The sequence below is a fragment of the Kryptolebias marmoratus genome, linkage group LG1, assembly GCF_001649575.2.
Source record: "Kryptolebias marmoratus isolate JLee-2015 linkage group LG1, ASM164957v2, whole genome shotgun sequence".
Classification (NCBI taxonomy): domain Eukaryota; kingdom Metazoa; phylum Chordata; class Actinopteri; order Cyprinodontiformes; family Rivulidae; genus Kryptolebias; species Kryptolebias marmoratus.
The window spans coordinates 24,313,789-24,334,249 of NC_051430.1; the positions used below are offsets into that span (position 1 = coordinate 24,313,789).

At 39.7% G+C, this 20,461-nt stretch overlaps 2 protein-coding genes across 7 annotated transcripts in view; both read left to right on the top strand.

Annotated features, from left to right (window-relative positions):
- Nucleotides 1-17,989, top strand: part of kcnip3b (Kv channel interacting protein 3b, calsenilin) — a 35,573-nt gene extending 17,584 nt beyond the window's left edge. For 2 of the 4 annotated variants that reach the window (XM_017412424.3, XM_017412426.3), the window contains 6 exons: nucleotides 12,573-12,697; nucleotides 12,801-12,870; nucleotides 13,803-13,981; nucleotides 15,093-15,197; nucleotides 15,314-15,376; nucleotides 16,996-17,989. In XM_017412424.3, the coding sequence (XP_017267913.1) occupies nucleotides 12,573-12,697; nucleotides 12,801-12,870; nucleotides 13,803-13,981; nucleotides 15,093-15,197; nucleotides 15,314-15,376; nucleotides 16,996-17,043 (590 nt within the window). In that variant the 3' untranslated portion in view covers nucleotides 17,044-17,989. Of the gene's footprint in view, nucleotides 1-2,178; nucleotides 3,347-8,079; nucleotides 9,856-12,572; nucleotides 12,698-12,800; nucleotides 12,871-13,802; nucleotides 13,982-15,092; nucleotides 15,198-15,313; nucleotides 15,377-16,995 lie in introns of those variants that run through there. The other 2 variants (XM_037976176.1, XM_037976175.1) reach the window with 2 other exon arrangements.
- A 1,280-nt stretch (nucleotides 17,990-19,269) lies between these two features.
- Nucleotides 19,270-20,461, top strand: part of slc23a2 (solute carrier family 23 member 2) — a 32,191-nt gene continuing 30,999 nt past the window's right edge. For all 3 annotated transcript variants that reach the window (XM_017412462.3, XM_017412460.3, XM_017412461.3), the window contains exon 1: nucleotides 19,270-19,608. The gene's annotated coding sequence lies outside the window, so the exon portion shown is untranslated. The remainder of the gene's footprint in view (nucleotides 19,609-20,461) is intronic.

Sequence of the window (20,461 nt, forward strand, 5' to 3'; positions counted from 1 at the left end):
CCCCCCATCACATCCGTAAATGGGCAAAAGAAAAATGTAAGACGTGCACGATACGATCAGAGAGGGAGGTCTGTTTACAGGAATCTGACTGGAAGCTTCGTGGATCGTTGCTGAGTGGATTGTCATATATAATAATACTTTGAATGAAGAGAGTTCAAATCAGAGACAGCTGCTGGGAGCCTCCGCGCCAGCAGGGGGCCCCCAGGAGAAACAAACACAGCAGGTGTGTTTTCAGTGAGCAGCTGAAAACCATGGCTCTGTAACTGTGGTACAAGGACCACCAGTGGTACTCAGGATCCCTCTCATGCAGTGGTCTCCAATCCTGGTCCTGGAGGGCCACCATCCTGCATGTTTTCCTGGTTCCTCTGCTCCAACACACCTGATCTGAATCAATGGGTGATTAACAAACAGGCTTCTGCAGAACATGAAGAGGTGATTAAACTGATGAATCAGGTGTGTTGGAGCAGGGAAACAAGGAAAACCTGCAGGATGGTGGCTCTGAAGGACCTGGGCTTTACCCAACTTTTCAGCTTCACTGATCTTTAATTATGAATTTGCTCTCAAACAGAATAATGTCTGTTCTCAAAACAATGTGCATCATTTCTGAGATTGGCTTTGTAGCAGTCCCACGTTCAAGAAGCAGTTTGATTAAACTGTTTACTCTTTACATCTCTGCAGAAATACAGAGAAAATACTTTAAAAGCTAAAAGTCTCTGATTCAACTATTTACTTATTGGGAAAAGAATAATATAAAAGATCATTTTACCTCATATGAGCAAAACCTGCTGCAAAAAATGTTTTGTTGTTTTAAAACATGAAGGGGAAAAAAGTGCAAATATATAAAAAAAAAAGTGACTAAAACACCACTAAGATCCTAACAGAGCTAACTTTTTGTTTGTTTTAGTGTGTGTGCACGAGTTCATGTGAACCAGATGAATTTTAATGAAACTCCTGATCATTTATACATCTACAGTACAGCTGATTAACTTCTGGAGTCCTCCCAATTCAAGATGGCCGCAAAAGCTAATCAGCCTCAGGCCTTGGATTCTTCCGTTAGTGCAGAAGTTTGTGTCTAATCGAAGTTTGCACTTTATTCTAACTGCCTTTAATGTGTTAAATCATAAAGTGTTTGATATTATCGATGTTGTCGAACATCAGTCAATTTATGCTTCTTCTGCTGGTTTGTTACTCATCAGCACACCAGTAAATCATGATGGTGGTTGTGTTTGTTGGATAATTGACGATCGATCGAACGTATAAAGAAAGACATTAGTTGTGGTGAGTTTGGTAGTGAGTGATGAGCCTCGCCTGAACAAAACAAAAACAAATCTGCATTAGAGCAACACAAGACCTTTGGCCTGTTCTGGTTTTAAAGAAATTATCTTTATAGAAAGTTAATCAAATTGTTTTAAAGAAACTGTTGTAATGAACTCAACAAATCAAGATCCAAAGCAGGAGAGAATAAGACCAAAAGACATTTAATAAGGCACAAAAACTGAATAAAAAAATAAATAAACATGGAAACACTGACAAGAGAAAAGGATTCAAAAGATTCAAAGTTACTGAAAAAAGGAAACTGATGACAGAGATATTGAATATGGCTGAACGAGGAAGTCTAACAACAAATGATGCTAAAATAAAATTCAGGTTATTTTTATTATGTCATTATACAACATGATAGACAGTTTAACACAAATGAGTAAACTAATTCAACAATTGTTCTACAGCTAAATGTTTGGGGTCTGGATTAGTACGGATTAATGATCCAAAACTAAGCACAGCAAATACAGAAAACCCACAAATAAACCACCAAAAGTCTAAAAAGATAACAATTATAAAGGCGCTAATTGGTAAGTAAGACCAAACCTTTCCAGAAACAAAAGCAAAACTGCTTCATGAATGAGAAAAAAAGTACATCAAAAAATAAAAGGTACGTTGTAAAACTAAACTTTCTACAGAAGTTGTTTCATTGAGGCTTTTAATAGATTATATTATTTTACAAATACGCCTTCTGTTCCTAAAACTGTTCAGTTTTCACCTCCAAAATGTCCTCCGCCTGTAACCTGAAGACACGCTGAGGTGTGGATGTTGACAGCGAGAAAGTCTGCAGTCAACCAAAGTTATGACTGAGACGATGAAGAGACGTGGAGGAGGAGGAGGAGGAGGAGGAGGAGGAGAGCTTCAGGATGCAGGCTAGATGGACCGAAGGTTAGGAAGGACAAGAGCCGACAACGAGACAAACGGGACGTGTTGAAGTCTGGAAGCAGCAACAGATACATTCAGGAGGCTGCAGAGAGAGAGAGAGGAAGAGGAAGAGGAGGAAGAGGAGGTGGACATTGAGGGAGGAGGTTTTATCCCCCTCTGCACCTCTCAGTTTGTCAGGACTTCCCCGCCCGGACGCTGCTGAGTGCCTCCTCTCCTCTCCAGAGCTTTTTCCACATCTGTGCTTCGACTGGGACGGAGCTGAATCTGAGAGCTCCTCCTGAGGATTACTGGAGGCTCTGAGGGGGAACCCGGCAGCAGACTCGGCTGCTTGCATGGTTTGGATCACAGTTTGGAGGAGGAAGCCTGATCAGACTGTCTGACAGGACCGAAAACGTCTGCTTGATGCCACCGGCACGTTTGCTGAGGGTTTCTTGTTTCAGATGTAAGGTCTTATGAGTTGCTGAGGCTCTTAATGGACTAATTTATTTATTCATAACTGTTTATGTTTGTTTGTTGCATCCAGGATGGATGATGAGAAGACTTGTGCTGCAGTCAGATGCTCTTTTATCCGCTCAGTTTCCTTCCAGTTAATGGGAGTAAAGTCATGAAAATGGACACTGATGCTTCAGTCTTTGCACTTTTCTTAATGACATTTTCGTATTCCTCCGTTATTGCGAATGATGACGTGAGGAGGGACTGCACCTGTTTGGATTCGGAGGCTGAGCAGAAGGAGCTCTGAAAAGTGGCTCTGTTTCTCGTGCACTCTGATCCATGGCTCGTGGCGGAGCTCCCGTTTCTCCTCGCAGGTTTACGGGGGAAGGTTCTCCATGTCTGTCGGCTCCCAAATACTTTCCAGGTCTGCATCAGCGTTGACGGTCGAGCTGGTTCTAACGCTCTGTTCTGGTGACCAAACTCAACCAGAGTGATTCCCGACGCTCCTCGACTCACCTTGACCCGTTCGGGCCGGTCTTGGCCTCGGTTTGTCAAAGCTTTGCGTCCGGGCTTGACCCCGAGCGGCCTTCCCGCTGCCCCGGCGCCATGGGCATCCATGGCATGGAATTGTTCGCCATCGGCGTGGTGGTCATCCTCTTCATGGCAGTCCTCAAGCAGTTTGGCATCCTGGAGCCCATTTCTCTGGAAGGTAGGAAGTAGGAAGCTGCAGTTTGGACCTCTTCAAACTGCAACTTTAGCTTAAAAACAGCATCAAACCCACATTTAGGCGTTACCGGAACATTTATTAACCAGTTTACAGCAGAGATTATTATACAAACACATAAATACAGTTTTTTTTCTTAAAGATTTGTAAATTACAAACTTATTTATTGTAATATTAAACCCAACATGCTTTAAATTCGGTTATTATGTTTATCATTTTATCTTTATTATGATAATCATTGTTGTTTATTTCTATATATACATATAAACTTGGATATTGTCTTAAATTACTAATATTAAATGTTTGAAACACTACAACTGTTTTTAACATAAGGAAAATAAAGTTAAGTGATTAAAGCAACTACCAAACTTTTACAGAAAAAGAAAACTAAAAAAAACTTAGATTTAAAATTAGTTTTGCTTGTTTCTTGTTGTTGATGTTTAAAGGGACAAAAAAAACTTTTTTTTAAATTTAGAAATATTAGTTTTAATTTGAGTGTTTCACATCTTTAGGTGCTAAAAACTAAAAATATTGTTAAAAGTTGTACTTTAAAGCAATGATGTGGGAAAAAATTAATCAGTTTTTTGTACTTTCTTTCCATTTTATGTTTACGTCATAGCAAAAATAAAAATATCATCACAAACACACATTCTGATGTTAATTTTTAAAGGATTTTTGATTATTTTTTGTCTGTTGGACATTTATGTAAAATAGTATGTTTTAAATGACCTAATTTATTAAATATATAACAGTGAAAGTTTAATTTGATTTAGTTTTTATAATAAATTGAATGAAGATGGTAAGAGTTTATTCACTTTAAACCAAAAATATCACCTCTTTTATCAAACTTCGCTGTTTTTCCTGTTTTTACAGCGAATTTTCAAGAAGTAAAAATAAATTCCACCTTAAAAAAACTCACAATATAAAAGATTTGCTTGAGTATGTCAGGACAAAAGTAACATCTTCTGAGTTTTGAACATATCCACCGTTCAGATGATGTTTAATTATACAATATTTGCACACATGAGTATTTTCATTTCATTGTAAAAATGTCCTGCTTTTCTCAAACCTCCTTATAAAATGTGCTGTCAGAGCAGCTCATTAAAAGTACCTTCCCAGCTCAGTACAAATAAACACATCAGTAACAAATGTACTGATTAATGTGGACATTATGGCTGCAACCATTTGGCTGGTTCTGGGACCTGGAGGTAAATATTCCTGCTCCCTTTTTTGTGAATGTTTGAGTGCTTTTAAACTAGTCGTGATCAATCTACTCGGGGTTTTAATTACATTTATATTAAACAGGAGGATAAATTACAATCATGAGGACAGATGAATACATTCGGATTGTTTTTATTGGTGCTAATTAATGCACACTAATGGTAAAACTTTCCTCCGCTCACAGTGACACGTTGAAAACTCAGATTCACATGTTTGGATTTTTCTAAGCACCATATTTGTTTCTGGCCGTCTGTTAAATCAATGAGCTTTCAAACATCGGATTGAAAACAAAAAATAGGTTAATGGGTTGTTTCTTTTTTTTCTAATGTGGGATTCATCTCAAGGCCCGGGATGGCCTGTGTACATGTGGGAGAAATCAGATACTCTGAATGATGTAGCTGCCTTTGGTTGGAGTTTTAGGCTGAAGGCCAGAGAGCCGGAGTGCCCTGCAGTCAACGTGCCAAGACAATTACAGCCGGAAGGCTCCAGTCGGCACATTAGTCCTTCTCGTATGGCCTGGCCTCATAAAGTAATAAATTCAACAAAAACACCAGTAATGTCCTTTCATAATTTATCATGCCTTTCAATTTCTCCAGCCTTCAGTTTCTTCAATAGCTGCCCCTCCCTCCTCATCCTCCCACGTGGCCGGGCATGCACCCCGGTTTAGCATTACTTCACATTAATTATACATGCCGTATCGAACAGGCTTTCTCTGAGGCCACCTAAATATGGAGCCCGGAGTACTCCTCCAGGACCCTGAAGGACACTGACCGTAGCCTCCAAAATGTTCTCATCACGCTGCTTCATTGTCGTTCTGGCCACTTCGGCGCGCTCCTCTTCATCCTCTCCGTTGTTTCACCTGCTGGATCACCTTCATCCTTTTCAATCATTAGAAAAAAAACAAAGATCCCATTAGTTCAGATCACACCTCAGTACATGATCAGCTGTTTCCTTTCAATATATTTGTAATTATGACACTTTTGGCCTCTTTCAGAACCTCCAAACTGCCTGTAAACCACGACTCAGTGCCACTGTGGCTTCAGATGGTTAAAATAATCTACAAATAAAACTAGTTTTGACCAGATGAGCAATTTACAAACAACAAATCCTGAAAACAGCCATCAGCAGATCGCCGGCCTTTTGAGTTGTTGCTGTTAAAAGTGGTTATCTAAGCGAGAAGTGTCAGGTTTGTGGTTCCCAACAGGAAGTTTGTAATCCATAAATTTAAAAGCAAAGCTGTTGAGCAATGTGTCCTGCTTAGAGTTTGTGTTGGGGATGACTCTCAGCTACCACCACACCAAATATGAGCTCAGTATCTTTATTAACGGAGTTAAAGCCATCTTTGAGTAGAAGAGCTGAGGCTTTAGTCAGTAGATGTCCATCCACTGATGACTTTCTGTTCATAAGAGATTTTGCTAACTTGCACACACAGATGTGAGCAAAAATACTCCCAACCGTGACGATAAGGATGTACAACTTTTCTAACATTTTACCTGTTATTGATATGATAAATTTGTGATATTTCGTTTTCTGAGGACGATCGTTTGTTTTTGGACTTCGCTTCACTTGAATCTGGACTCAGGGTCTGAGTTAAATTACTTCTTGTCACAAAACAGGTGCAGATTTTGCTCGGAGCTCGTCCAGATGGAAAATATTTGTCCATTTCTGAGTAAAACTGTTTCAGAGGTGTGGTGGTCAGAAGAATGACCTCGCAGTAAGAAGGTCTCTGAGCTGTTTGTGTTGTCGTTTCCTCCAAACACTTGTGTGTTTGGGGTTTTTTGGGGCCTGGTTTTAGTCGAGTCTGCACCTTCACCGTCCTGTGACCCTGAACGGGACAGAAACTGAGCGAGTGCCAAGAGGCGTTATTTCTTAATCCATCCGCTCGTAAAAACTGAAGCCAGAAAGTCTGCTGGACGGCATCTTTTTATGTTTAACTGCGGCATCGTGAGAGCTTTTATTATAAACAACTAACTCATAATCCTTTTTCTTTCTGTGTTGTTTAGTGTGATAACAAATGTGCCAAACATTTTTCCATCAGTCACTAAAAAAACATCCAAAACGACTGGATGTTCTCCTTAAAGTGTCATAACTTTCTGAAATTGCTACAGAAAAAGCAACGACATAAGAAAACAAGAACAAGCTAATCTTGATTAAATGAATGAAACCTTCAAATTTAAGGTGCTTCACTTAAAACTGAGATGAAATTAATTCAGTATATTTTATATTAAAGTGTAAAAGGTAAGACGCTTCTGGAAAAACACACAAAATAAATCAGTTTATAATCCAGATTTGTTATTTTCTTCTTAATTTTATAGTAAGAGCAGCTTTACATGTCTTTTATTTTGGTACAAGTGGCCAAATTCAGAATAGTCTGTTAGTTATTAGGAGGAATTTGGTCTTTGTAACATTATTCTCAAGTGCATAAATGATTAAGAAGCAACTAAGTGGTTTTATTTTGGTTTTAATGCTCCAGTTTCACCTCCCAGACTAAAAGCTGAATCTCTTCTGAAACCAAACAAAGAGTTTCAGAGTAACTTCAACAAACCTTTCACCGGCTTCATCTAATTTTTGGTAAAAAAAAATAATAATAAAAGAATCCAAGCAGCACAATTTCCCTGTGAAGAAAGATGGTTTTTAAATTCTTCTAATGCAGGAGAGAAGCTGCTGGTGCAGCCCTATGAGTCTGCAGAAATAACTCGGTCCCGTATTATGTCTGCGTTAATAAATAATAAATTTCTGCACTGAGATATTTGACCTCAGCAACAAATCGGAGGCCTTTTGTCAAACTGCAGACCGATAAGTCTTATTTCTTGAATTATTTATAATATCCCCACTTAGAACTTCTGGATTTGAAAAGAAATGCTCACAGTCACTTGTTTTATTTGTGTGTATGTGTGTGTGTGTGTGTGTGTGTGTGTGTGTGTGCTTAAAGTCCATTTAGGTGATCCGATCTTAAACTGCTGCGGTTTGATACTTTCAGCCTGTTGTCGATTCTGGGTTCGGCCCAGCTCTGTGCCGTTTTGGGACGATATCAATACCAGAGAAAGCCTCGTCTTCAGAGACGTACGAGTATTATTTACGGAGTCTCCGCTACAAATATCTCCGCCATTGATCTGTGTGCAGGATATTTCAGGTAATGCGTGACTTCGATACTGTACGGAGAGAGGCAGGGAAGGAAAGTGCAGCCCCAGTTCTGAAAACATTGAGTAAAAACGTAAATTAAAACAGAAAACAATGATCTGACATTCTCATGAAGCCATGTTTTATTCACAGTGGATCATATCAAACATATGAAATGTTTAAACTGGGAAATCATCTGACAACAGAGGAGTTCTCCACTCCGCCTGAGTTCATTTTAAACGAGTTTTGTCCCAGAAAAGACAGATTGTGTTCACATACGGCCTCTTCGCTGCATGATGGAGCCTGAAGCAGGATGTCAGGGTCCAGAGTCCATGCAGCGACGGCCAGAACTGAACCAGGCCTGTTTTTAATGCACTGCTTTAAATGTTTGCATCGTAGTTGTTTTTACAACATCCTGAAAGCAAAAGACAGTATTTTAGCCTTTAGTGAAAGGACTGTTTGCAATAATTAGTCCAACTTTTTGCCTGGACAGTGTTTCCCAGCTTAACATCCAAAAAGACTCTTTTAGTGATGTCAAGTAAACTTATTAGAAGTTAGGATTGGACAAACTACTTTAAATCTTTCAGTCTTTCAGTGTTTGAGTTGAAATCTTGATTTCTGAGTCACTTTCAGTTTTATTTTTTGATTTACAGCCAGAAGTTTGTTCAGCAACAAGTGATCGCAGAAAAAAAAATTAACAAATAAATAAAAAAAGAAAGAAAGTGATGATTGAGTGGGTGTGATCTTTTCACCAGAAATGAGGAATGTTAAAAAACGAGCTGGAAGTCTCAAAATAGCAGATTAAATTGTCTAAATGCTGAAAGAAACAAGCAGCAGAGCTTCCTATGGCATAAAAAACACTGGATTGTCCTTTCTGATAGAAAAATGGGTCTCTCCTTGAGTCATTTAAATCGATTCTTAGTTATTTTCATGCTATTTCTAAAGAATGACAGTCAGGTGAATGTGTGCAGGCTGCGTAACAAGGTTTATTGTGTATTTATTTAATTCCCAAACTTATATAGTAGTAGTAACTTGTATTATTCATATAACACCGACTTTAGAAATGTATGGAGTAGAGAAAATAATCACCTTTTTGTCCACAATGCACTAAAAACTAACATCAGGGCTCTGTTTTGTTGGACTTTCTGCAGCTCTATTGTTGTTTTTAGGTGAATTTTCACATCTATATTTTTAAAACTTCACGTTTTTTTACAATGATGTCAAGAGAAAATGATTAGGATAAAATCAAATGAGAAAAAACAATCTGTTAAACTTTATTAGTTTGTCTGAAGCCCTCGTTGTGGTTTTATTTCCCTCCGCCGGAGGGCGCCACAAACTGTGGGCTGAGTCTTGAACAAGTGTCACGAGGCCCGAGGGAGCTCATCATCAGCTCGCTTTATTACACGGGTGTGTGACGGAAACTCCACTGAGTTAAATCTGTGCTCCAGGCCCCCAGAGAGAGACGCAGGAACAATCAGAAAGTGGATCACTGAGATCCAAGACTGGTAACCTTTGTCCTCTCTCTGCTTCCTTAAAGGCATCTTTTTGAGTCTTTTTCCTGAAGTTATGGTATTGAGTGTGTCTACTGCCTGTTTTTTAGCTATTTAAATAAATATTGGAGAAGTTATTTCTCTGTTTGCAGGTTAATTGGCTAAAAAAAAAACAGGATGTGAGACAAAAGGAGGACGTTGGGACGTTTATTGGATCAATCATTCAGATGCTTTAAATTCAATTGCAAGAACTGTAATTGGAAAAATGAAAAAACCTGCAAAAAAAGTTAAAATAAATAAATATAACGGCACGTGGAGCATAAGAGAGCGCAGGGGGAAAAGGCCCAATTAAAAAGGCAGGAGGGCTAAATAGAGTAACAAGAACTGTCAGGAAAAATGTGACGGGAAGAGAGCGATGAGTGAGAGGCACCGTCTCAGACGGAGGAGAGGAGCAGAAGATGAAGATGGAGTGAAGGACTGTCCGGTTGGAGCTCAGCGCAGAGGCAGAAGAGGCAGAAAGGAACAGAAGAAAAAGAAACCTGAGGCACGAGATGAGTGTGAGATGGGAAACAGAGGGACTCCAGACAGTTGGCATCGTCTGCCTGGTGATCATGTTCCTCAAGCTGATGCATCTGCTGGGCTTGATCGACATCACCGAGACCGGTGAGACAACATGGGATGGGGGCAATGAGAAGGAAGAGGAGGAGGAGGGATGACTTTAATCCACCTGTAGATGGCTGCGAGTAGTAAGAGTTTTGTTGGCAGAGCGGAGAGGAAGTTCTGATGGGCTTTCTGTGAGTCACAAAGAAACGTTTCTCCTTCAGAGGCTGTGAGGTGATGGAAGCAAAAATAAATTTCAGCAGTGACAGTTTGTCATCCCTGACTTTACAGCTGACCAAAAACTGTCCATATCATGGTCATTTTTATTGCAAAAAACAAAACATACTTCCCCATCTGACAGTCGTTGCAGCATTGTTTCTCGTATTTTGTTAGATTAAAAGTAGACATATAATACATTTTCTCCAGCAGCCACAGTAAAATTAGCTTCTGTAAATCTGCAACATGTTTTTTTCATATCTGACATGTTTGTTTTGTTTTTTTGGCAAACTTTGCATAAAAATGTCCAGGCTGGATTAAGTGAAAAAGTTAAAGATGTGAAGGATTGTTTTATAGCGGCTTTATTTTACAACTTACTGTCTTCATCTGAGTCTCCGTTCATGTGTTGATACCTTGGATTTGATCTGGATCTGAACTGAACTTGTGATTTGGATTTGTTTTGTCTTCTGGTTGTTCTGAAATGGTGCAAAATATGCATCAGTAAACCAACTTTCACTGAACTGGTGCCTCTGTTAAAATGAAAACTGGTGCATGTTTCACTAATGTACACCTGGCGTGAATCTTTGTGAGTCACTTTTTTTATTTGAGCTGAATAAACTGGGCGATTTCTTCAAGGTTTTCCCAAAATACAGCAGTGACTTGAGTTTTATTTTATGTTTAAGTAAACAACCAGAAAGAAAAACATGCAAAACTTAAAAATGAGGAACTGAAAGCCTTTTGTTTAGATCTTCAATAGAAGATAAAGAATAAAGCCGAAGTTGTGACACAGAAGAGTGACTCTAAAGATCTGTCTCAGTTATTATTGAACTAAATGAAGCCCAAAGAGCTGAAGTGATGCGAGGTGAGAGCACCTTCAGTTCCAGTTTAGTTGATTTAGGTTAATGTTTCACGCTCGGTTATATTCCTCTGCTCTGCTGGAGGTTTGAACTCTCTCCACACCTCAGAAAGCCTCTGAGTCCGACCCGACTTGACTTGTTTTCTTCTTCTGTTTTTTCTTCTCCTCACTGTCGCTCTCTCACTGTTCTCCATTTACTCTCTCTGTCTCTCTCTCTTTCTTTCAATCCATCTTGGTGTCAACACCACTCCTCCTCCTCCTCTGTTCTCTTTGTCTAAAGATGGTGAGTATGGAACAACAGAAACCAGCTTACCTGGAAAAAAAACTTCCCCCTTTTTTTTTTTTTTTTTAATAAAAAGTTTTCTTTGTCCCAGTTATGCAGTGCTTTTTCTTAGTGTGTTTGAACAGGACACTGATACTGCTGCGACAGCTGATTCGTCCATTTGTGGTTTAACCCTGATTCTGAAAAGGTTGGGACATTCTGTGGAGTTAAATAAAAGCTGAATGCATTGATCAGCAAATCTCATAAACCCATATTTTGTTTGCAACAGAGCAACAAGAACTTCTGCTTTTGATTTTTATGGCAGCAAACTGAAAAAAGGTGGTTCCAGGGTCATGTTTCCCACCATCTCCTCAGTCTGTAAACATCTAGGAGCTCCGGGTTTTGGAGGTTTTTGGAGGGGAAAGTGTCCCATTCTTTCTTTCTGGATGAGAGCAGACATTGTTCTAAAACCTGAATCCACCGTTCTGCATTGATGGAGCCCTTCCAGATGTGTAAGCTGCCCACTCCGGAGGCCCTAATGCAACCCTATACCATCAGAGAGGCAGGCTTTTAAACAGACTGGATGGTCCCACTCCTCTTTAGCATAGATGACATCTTGTCAGGTTTCTGCTTTGCCTCAGTCCATTTTAAATGAGCTTTGGTCCAGAGAAGATGGCGTTTCAGGATGGTGTTCTCAAATGTCTTCTTCTTTGCCTGATAGAGCTTTAAGCAGATATGGATGCAGTTGGAGTGAAGACAGAGGACAGAGTTAAACAGAAACAGCAGAATAAGGAAGAAGAAGAAGAAGTGAAGTGATGTCCACTCGTTTTTACAGCCTTTTATTTCCTCTTTTCCAATTTTTTTGAGACGTGTTGCTGCCATCGAATTCAAAATTACCGTTTATTTTCTAACAGTGACACAGTTTTGTGGTTTCATCTTTTGATTCTTTTACTGTGTTCTGTTGTGAATGAAATACAGGTTCGCTGCATTTTGTTTTTATTTTACATTTCTTACAAAATGTTCCAACTTTTTTGGAATCCGGGTTGAAAAAAGCAGCAGTTTTCTTTGAAAGACTTTTCAAATTTATCCTTTTTTTTTTTTGCAGTGCCTTTTTTGAATGAAACTGCATTATCCTTTTTTTCATTTAGTGACCTTTTCACCCTAAAGAAAGTACCTTGTCCTTTTTTTACCCCCTGGTCCAAATGCTCTACATCTTTTTTGCTTATTAACTCCCTTAAACTCGCACGTTTTCCCCTCCTGTTTAATATTTAAACCCACCCTCGCCCCCACAAATGTTTGCCTGCATTCACTCACTCAATGTCTGTCTCGTCCTCCCCTTTTTTTTTCTTCTTCATCTTCCCCTCTCGACATCACTTCTCTCCTTCCGTCCCCCTCTTCCTATCCGTCCATCCGTCCCGCTCCTCTCTCTGTCTCTTCGTCCCACAGACAGCAGCGACAGCGACTTGGAGCTGTCCACGGTGCGTCACCAGCCGGAGGGGCTGGACCAGCTCCAGGCTCAGACCAAGTTCACCCGGAAGGAGCTTCAGTCTCTGTACCGAGGCTTCAAGAACGTACGTCCAGCTGCCACCTGGATGCTCACAGTTACCTATTCTATTTGTAGGAACGGGATTATTTTCTTTTCTAATACACAACTATTTCTCCTGTCTTAAGCAGGAGTGTCCCAGTGGACTGGTTGATGAGGAGACGTTCAAGTCCATCTATTCTCAGTTCTTTCCCCAAGGAGGTTAGGCTAAAATAATCTCTCCTTATCTTGTCCTTTCCTGTGTCTTAAAACATGAGTGAATATTTGGACCGAGAGAAATCTGCCATTTATTGTAGCTTCCTGCAGTTACAATTTTGTGTAAAAGTTTTAAACCACCACTATATCTAGCTGTCAAGCTCACAGACTTTCTTGTACTCTTTCATAGTCGTCTTGATCAGCTCTTTCGTAGTTTTTTCTTTAAACTTTGCTGTTATTTTATTAAATAAAACATATATATCTACAGCAATAGGAACAGTTTCTAAAAGACATGTCTTTAAAATAAAACTGGAAAGATTCATGAAAGACTTGAAACTGAAACTGAAAGATGGTTGTTCTCTTTGCTGGTAGTAAAATTTATGTCAAATTGTGACATCTTTAGTATTTTTCACAGATTCAGGGCAAAGAGATGGAGACAGACTGTGTCTTAGTGACAGGCTGCAGGTATCAAAGTGCCTAAAGATCCTTTTATGAATTTGTTCTATAAACAACTAGACTGAAAATGAGTTAAAATAAAACTTCAGAAAGCCTAAATAAATATATCAACTGAGACAAAATTCTGGGAATCAAAATATAAAGAAATTAGGGGTGACTTTTGCACTTTACTGTATGTTGTTTTATGTTTTATGACTCAAAATTATTCTTTTTTCAAAGTAATGTTTCAACGTTTAAGTTTTCTTTGCCCAGTTTTTAGTTGACCTTGATTTGCAAATGAATGTTTCTGTTTTTAACCCTCATTTTAAACTTTCCACCAGTTTTTAAAAACTAGTTTGTAGGTCGATAATGCCTCCAGGGTGAACACATTCTTGCCTCAGTGTTTTTATCCGTCTCCTCTGTCCAGCGGGCGTTACCGAGCAGTTTGTTGGTAAAAGCCTCAGACTGAATCAATGACTTCCTTTTCTCCCTCCCCTCTGCAGATGCAACCACCTACGCTCACTTCCTGTTCAATGCCTTCGACATGGACAGGAACGGTTCGATCCGCTTCGAGGACTTCGTCATCGGCCTGTCGGTGTTGCTCAGAGGTTCGGTCACAGAGAAGCTCAACTGGGCCTTCAACCTCTACGACATCAACAAGGACGGCTACATCACCAAGGAGGTAAGTGGGAGGCAAGAGATTCAACGTTTTAAAGATAAAAGTTGCACAAAAACAAGTAAATGTCTTTGTTTGGAGATATATGCGTAAAGATCTGAGTGGATGCACAACTGTGTCTAGTTTTTATTGATGTCATGACAATTAAAGGTTTGTTTTACACTAATTCAAACATTCGGATTTTGTCTGACTAATAGGTATAAATTTAAAACAATCTCATCTCAGGGGAAGATGCTACAATTATTGTTTATTTGTGTCACAAACAACTAGAGAGAATAAACTGAGCAAATTAAAATCTTGCCAAATTCATTTAAAAAAAAAACTAAAAATAACTTTGCTATTAAATATTCCCAGTTTTGAACCACGTTGCCAACTGCTAATCCAATTAAAGGTGCAGTGCGAACAAATTTAGCTGTTTTAGAGTAAAATGACTGTTTTGCTGTTAGTTACTGTTAAAGCGACAAAATGTACGGTACATTACTGCAGAGTTGTTTGTTTTCACAGTTATATTACTGCGTTTGCAACAGTATTATTGAACTCTATAACCTGTTACTGTAAATTTACAGAACATTCTGGGAAAGTATTAGGCTGATGTACAGCTAAATACAGGCATAGAGTTATTATTATTACTGTAATTAGCTTTACAGTACTGATGTGCTGCTAGTTAGTTTACAGTAATTTTACAGTGAAATGGAAAACAGTAGCTACTGGATATTTGTTGCCAATAATGTACTTTTATTTTACCAATAAAGTGTTTAGCCCTGTGGTGTCCAATCCTGGCTCTGGAGGGCCACCATCCTGCAGGTTTTAGTTGTTTCTTTGCTCTTCAGCAGGTCTTAAAGTTCTGAAGAATCCTGTTAATCACTCAGTCATTTAAATCATTTGTGTCACAGCAGAGAAACATGTAAAACATGCAGGATGGTGGCCCTCCAGAGCCAGGATTGGACACCACTGGTTGAAAGTGTGAAGGGCATGTTTCATGTTTATCTGATGTCATTAAAACCTCTCCTGTAGTGAGTTTCATTACAACAGTTTGTCTTACAGTGTTGTAAATAAGCATAAAGGGCAAATAAATGACCCGGTGAAGTTTCATTTAGCTTCTGTCTTTCCCTCTCAGGAAATGTTGGCAATCATGAAGTCCATCTACGACATGATGGGGAGGTACACATACCCCTGTGTGAGAGACGATGCGCCATCTGAGCACGTCGACAAGTTCTTCCAGGTTCTGAATGCTCGAAAATATTTTTAAAAGTCTGACAAATGCAATGAGCTACAGGCCGTCCTACAGGAAATGTTCTCACAGATGTGATGTCTTTTTTGTTTTCCTTCTTCTGACAGAAAATGGACAGGAACAGAGACGGCGTGGTGACTATTGAAGAGTTCATCGAGACGTGTCAGAAGGTGACTCACGTTTTCAGACACATGACCCCTTCCTACACACACACACACGGAGATGCTTTGCTTACACTTCAGTTACTCATCAACACAAAACAGTAAAACAGGTCAGCACACCTGGTTCACCATCCATCCTGCTCCACTTAAAGATTTCCTAAAATCTCTTAAATCATAACCAGACACTCCTCTGTCTTATTAAAGCACGTTAATTTTAAGATCTAATCATTTCTAATCCTGTTACCTTCTCCTCCGTTTGCTTCCATCTGTTTTTATTGCCCTGTGTGATTAGAAACAGATGAAACCTCATTTCTTGTCTTAATGCCTGACATTAATGCAGCGATTCAACAAACCTCTGGGGCTCCTGGGATTGTCGGAGTAATACTCCGTTCTCACAGCCTTATTATTTGGTTACTTTCAGGCTTTTTTTTATTATTAATATGATTATTAAGCTATCAACAGCATAAATCTGACACAGAAACCATTAGATAAAGGTTATTTTAGTGGTTAATGGTATTATTTAGTAAGATGCTGGTGTAGATTCTCAGTCATCCAGGACACAGTAAAATCCAAAAAAAGGTTAAAAACAAAAACAACTGGACTTCTGTTCTTTAGCTGAAGACGTTTTCTCAGCTTTTTGAATTTTTGAGAAGTGAAATATCTTCAGCTACAGCTACAGAATAGAAGTCCAGTTGCTTTTGTTTTTAACCTTTTTTTTTTTATTTATGATTTAGTCAATTCCATTTTATGATCCTATTAGAGTAAAATTTACATGCAGAGAAAAACATGACGTTGAGAATAAATAAAATGTATTAGAGTTTGTGATTTGGAGTGCAAAAGTTTCTAAACAAACTAAATAGGTCAGAGTGAATGTTTCCATGTGGTTTCTTATTCTAAAGCTCAGCGTGTGAATGAAAGCCAAAGACAGTATGTGAATTATTGACTGGCGAAAACTAACGCACGTGCCTAAATCACATAAACTAGAAATTCATGGGTAACAGATTTATTAAATGTGTAATATTTGAAACTAACCCGTGTCTTTAACTTGAATTACACCGTGACTGTACAGTTATTTTAGACGGAATGACGTGTCATATGTGGAAGATTTAAAAGTCAAAGTAAAAATGAAGTCTAAGTTTTGGTTATCTTGTCCTCTTTTTTGGTGCAACTACTTTATGAAACAGTAAAAATTTTCCTGAATGGTGGACGTTGAGTTGCAGCAGGACCCCAGATTCAGGGACAAACGGGGCTTTAAAATGCAACTAAAGCAAAACCACAAAAACAGGAAATCACCAAAACACACATAAGTGACAAAGAGCTGAGGAAAACCAGGGAGAGGGGATTACGGAACGACAACAGGTGTGCTGACTACTAATGAAATACAGGTGGTATGTAAGGAAACATCTAGTGACAGAAACCAGCCAAAATATCAAAACTCATAATAATCTAAAGAAAATTGAATGTTCTTAACAAAATTAAACACTGAAAATGAGGAATAATTTTTCTTATAATACCTGCTTCACTATTTTCCAACTTGGGTGGAGAACACTTTATCACTGTTTCTTCTTGGTATAATTAAAAACACAAATGTTTTTTATTCTAATATTTGTTTCTTTTTATGTTTCCAGGATGAGAACATCATGAACTCAATGCAGCTGTTTGAAAATGTAATATAAAAAAAAAATGTAAAAAGACTGGATCCTCTCCGTTGTTTTCCTTCATCACTCCAACAACCATCCTCCTCGTTAAACTCTGCACAAACATTTTACAGATACACGCTGTAAAGAAAATACAGCAAACAGACATTTTTCTCGAACCCTTCCTTTAGCCGAAATCATCCAACCGTTCCTGGATTTTCAAGGACTGCTGCACAGAGACGATCAGCTTCCTGGGTGGAAAAAAAACTCAACAGAAGACGTTCTTGTGCTTTTATTGTTGATTGGGGGGGGGGGGATCAGCAACCAAAAAGAAATCAAGACATTACATTTAGACACAGACCTGAGCCCAGTAGCTTTAACATACACAGATCTGCTCACTCAAGACGACTAAAACTACTGAAAGAAAAACAATTTTTAATAAAAAATCACAAAAAATAGAGAACTAAAGCATGTTTGACATGAAATATGTGATGTGGAATTGGCTTGCACTACAGTTTTATGACTATGTAATTATACACGCCTGAATTCAAGGCTCTGTAGATATCTGTACCTGACTCACCGCTGATGGTGTGTGTGTGTATATATGTACAGGTTATAGATTACTATCCTGCATTGTGTTGAATCTGTGCTGCACTGAAGGTGGAATAGGACCAAAACTAAATATTTGTTTAGGAGATTTCTTGTGTTACTCTGCTGGATATTTATCATGTTTTACAAATGATCACACCCATTCTTCTTTTTCTTTTTTTTGTTGTTGTTTTTTTTTTCCATCTTGGATGATTATGTTAGCTGGTCAGATTGGAAAAGTACAGTACTGTGGAGAAAACAAGAGGACTGTTAAAGTCGTGTTAAAGTCTTGAACCTGTTGGCTCTGTGTATGTGAGCATGCTGACCCACAGTATTCTGTACGGTGAAGTCGGACCTTTGTGAATTCAGTACATTAAAGATGCTTTTAACAGCCCCATCTCATTGTTTCAGTATTTTTGATTTCTGTGATAAAGCAGGAGGCATTTTGCCATAATAATAATAATAATAATTAGAACTTTGACGTTTCTTGCAGCTAAATGAAATATGTTTTTTGTCACAGTTCTTTTAAAACCTGACCGATTGTTTCACAGAATAACCATAAGATGATTTCTACCAGAACAGCTGTAGATGATTGCTTTACAGTTGTTGTTGTTCTTGTTTTGGCTGCTCCTTTCTTCAGGGGTCACCACAGCGAGCAAACTCGCATGAAAGATTTGGCGATCATTTTACACCGGGTGCCCTTCCTACCGTAACCTGGGCTCGAACCTGCGACCTCGGGAACATAAGACCGCAGCCTCCCGATGATTGCTTTATAGTAATCACATTAAACCCCAAACCAATCCTCTCTGATATTATCTTTAAAAGAGAGAAAGGAAAACAATTACGCACAACAGCAAAGCTGCAAAACTGTTTAAGACTTTGACAGTACAGTTAGAAGTGCTTTTCTTATGTCTACCAAGACCAGAGAGACCAGAGAATAATGCTAAACAATTGCAAAATAATAAAAAAAAAGGTCAGGAATGCAAACAGCTACAAAAAGATTAAATAACTCTTATGTCCCCACACACACCAGCAAATGAAGAGATGCAAAAAAGTCCCAAATACACAAAACTTTCTGTAATTTCAATGTTTATGCAAAACAACCACGTCCTTATGCCAAATTCAGCATCAGAACCATGCATATTTCTAACTTAACCTGCTTTGTCATTTAGCAGTTTACAGCTTAATCCCTTCTTGTCAAACCTTTGAATGATATAATGTCGATTCAATCAACATGTGAATACATGCTGATGAAAGCAGGGCAAACAAACAGCCATGAGGTGGCAGTGTGGTGGAATATGTAATCCTAAAGCATAGAAGAAGCCAGACAAGAAGGACCCGGTATATTCCTCCTGAACACCCTGCGCCCTCATACGAGGACACTGCGTTGACAAAAATGCACGCCGGACAAAAGCTTGGGTCCCAGGAGGATAATAGTTTCGGATGCAATGAGCGCGCTTGTCAGAAAAGCAGAAATAAAGAGAAAAGAAACGACTTTATGCAAGAGAGGCTGTGGTTACAGAAACTGCTCCATGTTTACTCTGCCATGTTCCGAGAGGGAGGGGCGGGGGTTGTGTCGGCTTTATGTCGCTCCTGATTGGCTGAGCGTCGGCTCCAAGGCGGGGCTAGGAGTCGTGCTGTTGCCGTCACTGGATTTGCGCGCATGCGCGATGACGACCCTCTACCCCCGTGGCTTATGAAAGCCGATCTCCCACCTTAGGTAACGCCACCTCTTCGAGCCGTTCCAGAACCAGGTTCGGGTGACATATATATGTAAGGGAGGAGAAGGAGCTCGCCCCGGAAAGAGTCGGTCCCACAGCCGGTTCCATCCGTTTCGCCGTCCTCAGTCACTTTCTGCCTCCCGAGTGTCTCGCGCTCCACCGCTCAACACGAACCACGAACCACGAACCACTGGGGGGGGGAGAGACGAGCCAGCGGACGTGAACGCTAGCCGAGAGAGAGAGAGAGAGAGAGAAAAGAGGGGGAAAGTGGGTCCCGTCTCCTCTTATCAAACAGGTGAGTTCCGAACACGACCCAGGCTCGAAGCCTCGCGCGCCGCGGCTGTAACGGTCCGTGCGGTCCTGGCTTTTTAAGCTAGCTGAGCGCGAGGCAACTTCCGCTCTGGATGCTGCGAGTCAAACGCGGGGAGTCGAGATGTGGAGGTCTCTCCTCCGGCTGATCAGAGACCAGGGGTGGGGGGTCGGGCTCTGTTGATGCTCCAGCTGTGAAGACAGAACCGAGGCCCAATCCGCCGGACTCCCTGAACCCCGTCACTCTTTGCCTTTTACCTCCTTTAAGCCAGATAAACCACACTGGAGACGCATTTCTCGCCAAACCTGGCGCTTTATCTTTATTATGGAGGCTCGCTTCGCCTCAAGGTTTGGAGATAATGAAGGGGTTATTTTGACTCTCACGCGTGAAATACTGTAAGAAAGACTAGTTTGAGATGACCTGGTTTGTGTTCGTGGCCTCACTGTGAACTGTTTACGTCCCTGCAAACACAGATGGTTGTAAAAGCACCCAAAAAAGAGACAAACTCATTCCATTTCATTTGAATGAATCTGACCACTTTATAAGTTTCTAGGTGGAGAAAAGCGCTTTTCTCAGTTCACTCTAGAGAGTGAACTGAGAACTGAGGCTCACTGCACCTCTAAAGGCAAAGTTCAACATTTTGTGTTGTTTTTTGTCATGTGGCCTTCATGATCAGGGTCATTACATCAAGATGAGCTGCAGGAAGGAAGGTCCTGTGGAAACTGAGGAAGAACCATGATCAAGTAGACATAAAAAAGAGAGCTACATTACAGGAAACAAGACTGTAGGCTTGGTTTCAGTTTGGACCTAGCTGTTATTTTGTTATTTGTTTGTTTTT